General features: G+C 38.2%; 1 protein-coding gene across 3 annotated transcripts; it reads right to left on the reverse strand.

Moving 5' to 3' along the window:
- Window positions 1–349: 349 nt before the first annotated feature.
- Window positions 350–3,910, reverse strand: LOC113711078 (vacuolar cation/proton exchanger 3-like). 3 transcript variants are annotated; one of them, XM_027234231.2, is made up of 11 exons: window positions 3,505–3,910; window positions 3,038–3,105; window positions 2,877–2,905; window positions 2,407–2,603; window positions 1,967–2,188; window positions 1,570–1,692; window positions 1,333–1,449; window positions 1,202–1,255; window positions 790–906; window positions 613–703; window positions 350–499 (listed from the first exon to the last, which is right to left on the reverse strand). In XM_027234231.2, the coding sequence occupies exons 1-11, from the start codon at window positions 3,769–3,771 to the stop codon at window positions 477–479; spliced, it is 1,308 nt and encodes a 435-aa protein (XP_027090032.1). In that variant the 5' UTR covers window positions 3,772–3,910; the 3' UTR covers window positions 350–476. The 3 variants fall into 3 exon arrangements, with proteins under 3 accessions (XP_027090032.1, XP_027090041.1, XP_027090024.1); XM_027234240.2 differs by having other exon boundaries at window positions 3,038–3,102; window positions 3,505–3,881; XM_027234223.2 differs by having other exon boundaries at window positions 3,038–3,108; window positions 3,505–3,881.
- Window positions 3,911–4,215: the final 305 nt, after the last annotated feature.

Raw genomic sequence — 4,215 nt, forward strand, 5'->3', positions numbered from 1 at the left:
TAGTTCTTCGTCAATGTTAAAGTACTATGTGACCAGCTCATAGAGACAATACCCAGGAAAGATGCCTTGGGCTGCCTCGAGTACAAAATATTATCAAATTTAATTTGTTCCTGACACGTCGAAAGTTCTTACTTCCCCAGGTCTTATTACAGAAATTGTTGTATTCTTCATCTGCGCGCTACCGATCGATGCCTCTTATATCCCATGTTCTTTGAGCTGATGACTCTTTTTTTTAAAAAAAAAAAAAAAAAACTCTTAAAACTCCCATTGCCGACTTCTTTTTCTCATTTCAGCCCTCCTTTTGAAACGACTATAAATCTTTCTTGCCACATTAATCCTCGCGCACAAATTTTAAACTGAATTTTTTTTGTCAATTAAAAAAAATTACAATCCAAAGTTATCATATTAACAACAAATTAAGCTCCCTTTGGTAGGGCGAAACCGGCTTATGCAACCAAGATACCAGTTGATTTCTCTCACATACCGGCTTTGGTTGGATCTAGCAATGACAAAGGAAAAAAAAAAAAAAAGTTGGATTATACATAGGTAAAAGACAACTAGTAATAGTCACTAGAAAAGCATCCTACTTTCATCTTTGGTAGAGGGACTCACCGGCTGGCATTTTGTGAAAGAAGAAGCACGCAGCAATTACAGCGTAGGACAGACAAAGAACCACTCCTTTTATATAATGTGAATTTCCATCCTACACAGATGACAACATTTATGTGCATCACAATTTGTAGAAAGAACATATATAAGAACTAAATGTACATGGACCGATTGGATTACCTGCAAGGTGAAAGCTGTGAGTATGATTGAAAAACCGAGACAAGAAGTCTCAAGAAGGCCGAAATCCAGATCCATTGGGATTCCCATTGTCCATGCCACTATAACGCTGACTGGAACCTGCAGGGCGGAGTTGTGCTAGGACTTCAAGTTCATAAAATTAACAATTCAGTTAAACTAGCTAATTTCTCTGGCCAAAAAAAACCTGGGATCACCATGCAATGATCAAGTAGGGAAGCGTTTATCTACCCAGGGAAATATAATTTATTTTTTGTTATTTGCACTTTCGCTATTTATTTTATCATATAATTCAATAAATATAAACTATATAATAAAATGATAACGGGAGTGCAAATAATATTTTTCTACGTTAAAAAGGTCTTAAGAATATCACTTATGATTTTCTGTTCCTTACCACGAACATCGAAATTTGAGTTGCAGATCCCAAGGCGACTCCCAAAGTTATATCCTGCGCATGCATCCCAAATGTGCATGAGGATGCTACATTAGCTGAATAGTTATAAGGCAATGTGTAGTAAAATTTACCAGCTTATTTTTCAAAGCAAATATGACTGATCCTGCATGTTCTGCTGCATTCCCAACGATTGGAAGCAAAATTAAGCTTATGAAGCTCACGGAGATTTTCCAAGAATCTGATGCAGCCTGATTGAGAGAAGCAGTATATAGTAGTAACTTCTTTGTTTTCATGAAAAAAAAGGGGTACCGTAAATAAATAAAGCTTTATTCCGCAGCAAATTATGCGGATTATATATGTATATGTACCTCGATTGTACCCACAACGTACTCGGACAGAATAGCAACAATTATTGTCATCGCGACTAACCAAATAAAGGCGCTCCAAAAGCCTATCACTGCTTCATTTTCGGACAATTCATCTTCATCTTCCTGCAAATGTAATAGGAATAGTATCAGTCTGCTCCTAACTTCAACCCGGCAAAATACATATTAATTTCTGGGAACTGACAAATTATGATAAAGGGTAGTAATCCCTTTTTCGATGGTTTTCTTTATTTATTTTATTTTATTTTTGGTGAGAAGTTTCAGTAGCCATTTACTTAGAAATGACTTCATTTTGGGACCCTTATCGAACTTTGATATTCCCAGACAAGAATTTATGCGAGGCATTAGGCAGATTAGCAGCGGATATCGTAACAATTACCCCTTCAGCTTCAAAAAACTGCCGGTGGGTTCTCAATTGGAAGAAGAGGTAAGCCCCATAGGCCACAAGCATTAAAATGCCGCTGGTTCTCGACAGCCAAACGACCGAGTTTTGGTCCATATCATCAAGTAGTTGTGGTTCTATAGAGTTTCCAAAAATCAGCGGAAGCACATGGCAAAGCAGTCCCAGCAACAAAAGAAGTGAGTTTACATCAGCCTGCTTCTGCGTTTATCCAAAATTAAAATTAATTACAACTAAAACTAGAGAAGAATCTGATATTAATTATGGGGATAACAGGCAAGAAAACCGACTTAATTTTTTTCCTCCGTATATAATCTATTCTGTATTATTATAAGGGATTACGGGTGCAACAATTTTCATGGTACCAGGTATAGCCTAGTAATTATCTAGTTTTCTTCGGCAACAGTCATCTTACGTACCCTGTCAAATGTTTGTTCCATCTTAAGATTGGCCAAGCCTCCGAGGAAAAGAGAGGACCCCAATACGAGAAGAAGGTTTGAAAGGACGGAACCCAGAAGAGAGTATTTCAAAACAAGTATTTTCCTTTCGCGAAGAGCAAACAAGGCAAGTATAAGCTCTGTTGCGTTGCCACATGTTGCGTTCAGCAGGCCTCCCACTGCATGCATGCAAACATTTACGTACACGTGTCAAATTAAGGCCTGCAATGATCTCATCTATTTTTTTGAGAAGAAAAACGAATAAACGTACGAGGTACTATAATTGCGAAAAATATATTATTATTTGCACTCCCATTTTTATCAATCACGCTCTTACCATTACTTTAATTATATAATTTTTATTTATTTATTAGTCTCTATGACAAAAATAAATAGTGAATTGCCACTACTATTATCTTTGTGATAAATCGGCAGTGGATATCATAACATACCTGTTGGACCGGTAAAGTATGCTATTTGCCTTTGGAATTGATTATGTCATTGGTTCAGCCAGCCGAAAACAAAAAGAAATAATTGTCAGCTCAAGTCAAAAAAAGGCCAACAGTTTAATTAGTACCAAATGACGTAGTGCACCGAAGGAAACCGAACTTACTCAGTTAGGAAGCTCATACGTTCCGCAAGTGGGGCGAGGCCTAGCAGGCTCAACGCAAATATCCACTGCTGCTAATTATTTGTTAAGAAAGGTAATTAAACAAATTAATGCCCAAAAGGACATCGAGAAGCATTAACATTTACTCGCACAATGTGAGGGGGAATAATTCAATCAAAAAGGACTAGAAAAGAATAAGGATAAATCGTGAGACAAGACGGGGATCATCAAACGGCAAACGATAAATCGTGATTGTTACCATGTTCAATGGCTATGGCCTATGGTTTAACGGATCTGTTCTTGGTGTGCCATTACAATTTTTCTTGCTATACCGTTTTTAAAACAGATTTCATGCATGAATATCTATCTGTACATAAATTGAAATTGAAAGACACTGGAAGGGGGGGTGGGGAGGGGAATGGCATAAAAATGGGGAGATGACCAGAATAATTACACATGTCCCAACTTACTCGTGTCATGAAACCATAACACTGACCGAGGATGGCCAAAGGGATGGCTGGAATGAGGACACAGAGTTTGGTTCCAAGAAAAACCAGTCGCAGATTATTCAAGAATTGTTTAAACATCCCTACGGGAGGCCTTTCTTGATTCGGTCTTCTCCGCAGAAAAGAAGATGATAAAATGCTGCTGGATGGCGTCTGGCTGCTGCTGCTAGTCTCTTTCTGTATACAGTCTCCACTCTCCAAATCCCAGTTCTGTTCCTGCATTGAAGCCATCGTTTCTTAAATAGATTTAACTCCTAGCTTGTTTTACGTTTTGTACCAGAGCAGTGCTAGTACTGGCATCATCACTCGATCGGTTTCGGTAGGCTAAAGAAGCCAAGTTTCGTTTGCCTCTGGTTACGAGTATTCGGTTACTTTTATTAATGTTTATGAGAAAGGACAAGATTAGGAGGCTGAAGGAGGAAGTTTCCTGGAACCTGCCTGCAATATTGGTTTCTTTCTATCTTTTGCATGGTATCCACGTAGTCGAATGGATTTACGCTGCCTAAACCTATAATAGCAGAGTTTTGTCTCGCACGGATCAATGGGCTGAGATGTTGAGGCAGTAATTAGTCTAGTTTAGACTACTGCTGCTCAAAGGTTAGTAGGAAATCAGCGCCGTTGTTTATCTTGTGGAGAAAAACTAATTAGTCGAGTATTGGACAATTGCTTGAAGAA

Source organism: Coffea arabica, chromosome 1e (assembly GCF_036785885.1).
Source record: "Coffea arabica cultivar ET-39 chromosome 1e, Coffea Arabica ET-39 HiFi, whole genome shotgun sequence".
NCBI classification, from domain to species: Eukaryota; Viridiplantae; Streptophyta; class Magnoliopsida; order Gentianales; family Rubiaceae; genus Coffea; species Coffea arabica.

Bases quoted from the DNA above. Each gene is read 5' to 3' on its own strand.
- LOC113711078 (XM_027234223.2), bottom strand. From the start codon at position 3,771: ATGGCTTCAATGCAGGAACAGAACTGGGATTTGGAGAGTGGAGACTGT. The intron at 2,189-2,406 runs GTACGTAAGATG...GGATAAACGCAG, and splicing joins TGGAACAAACATTTGACAGG to AAGCAGGCTGATGTAAACTC. The intron at 1,693-1,966 runs GTAATTGTTACG...TTACATTTGCAG, and splicing joins AGTTTTTTGAAGCTGAAGGG to GAAGATGAAGATGAATTGTC.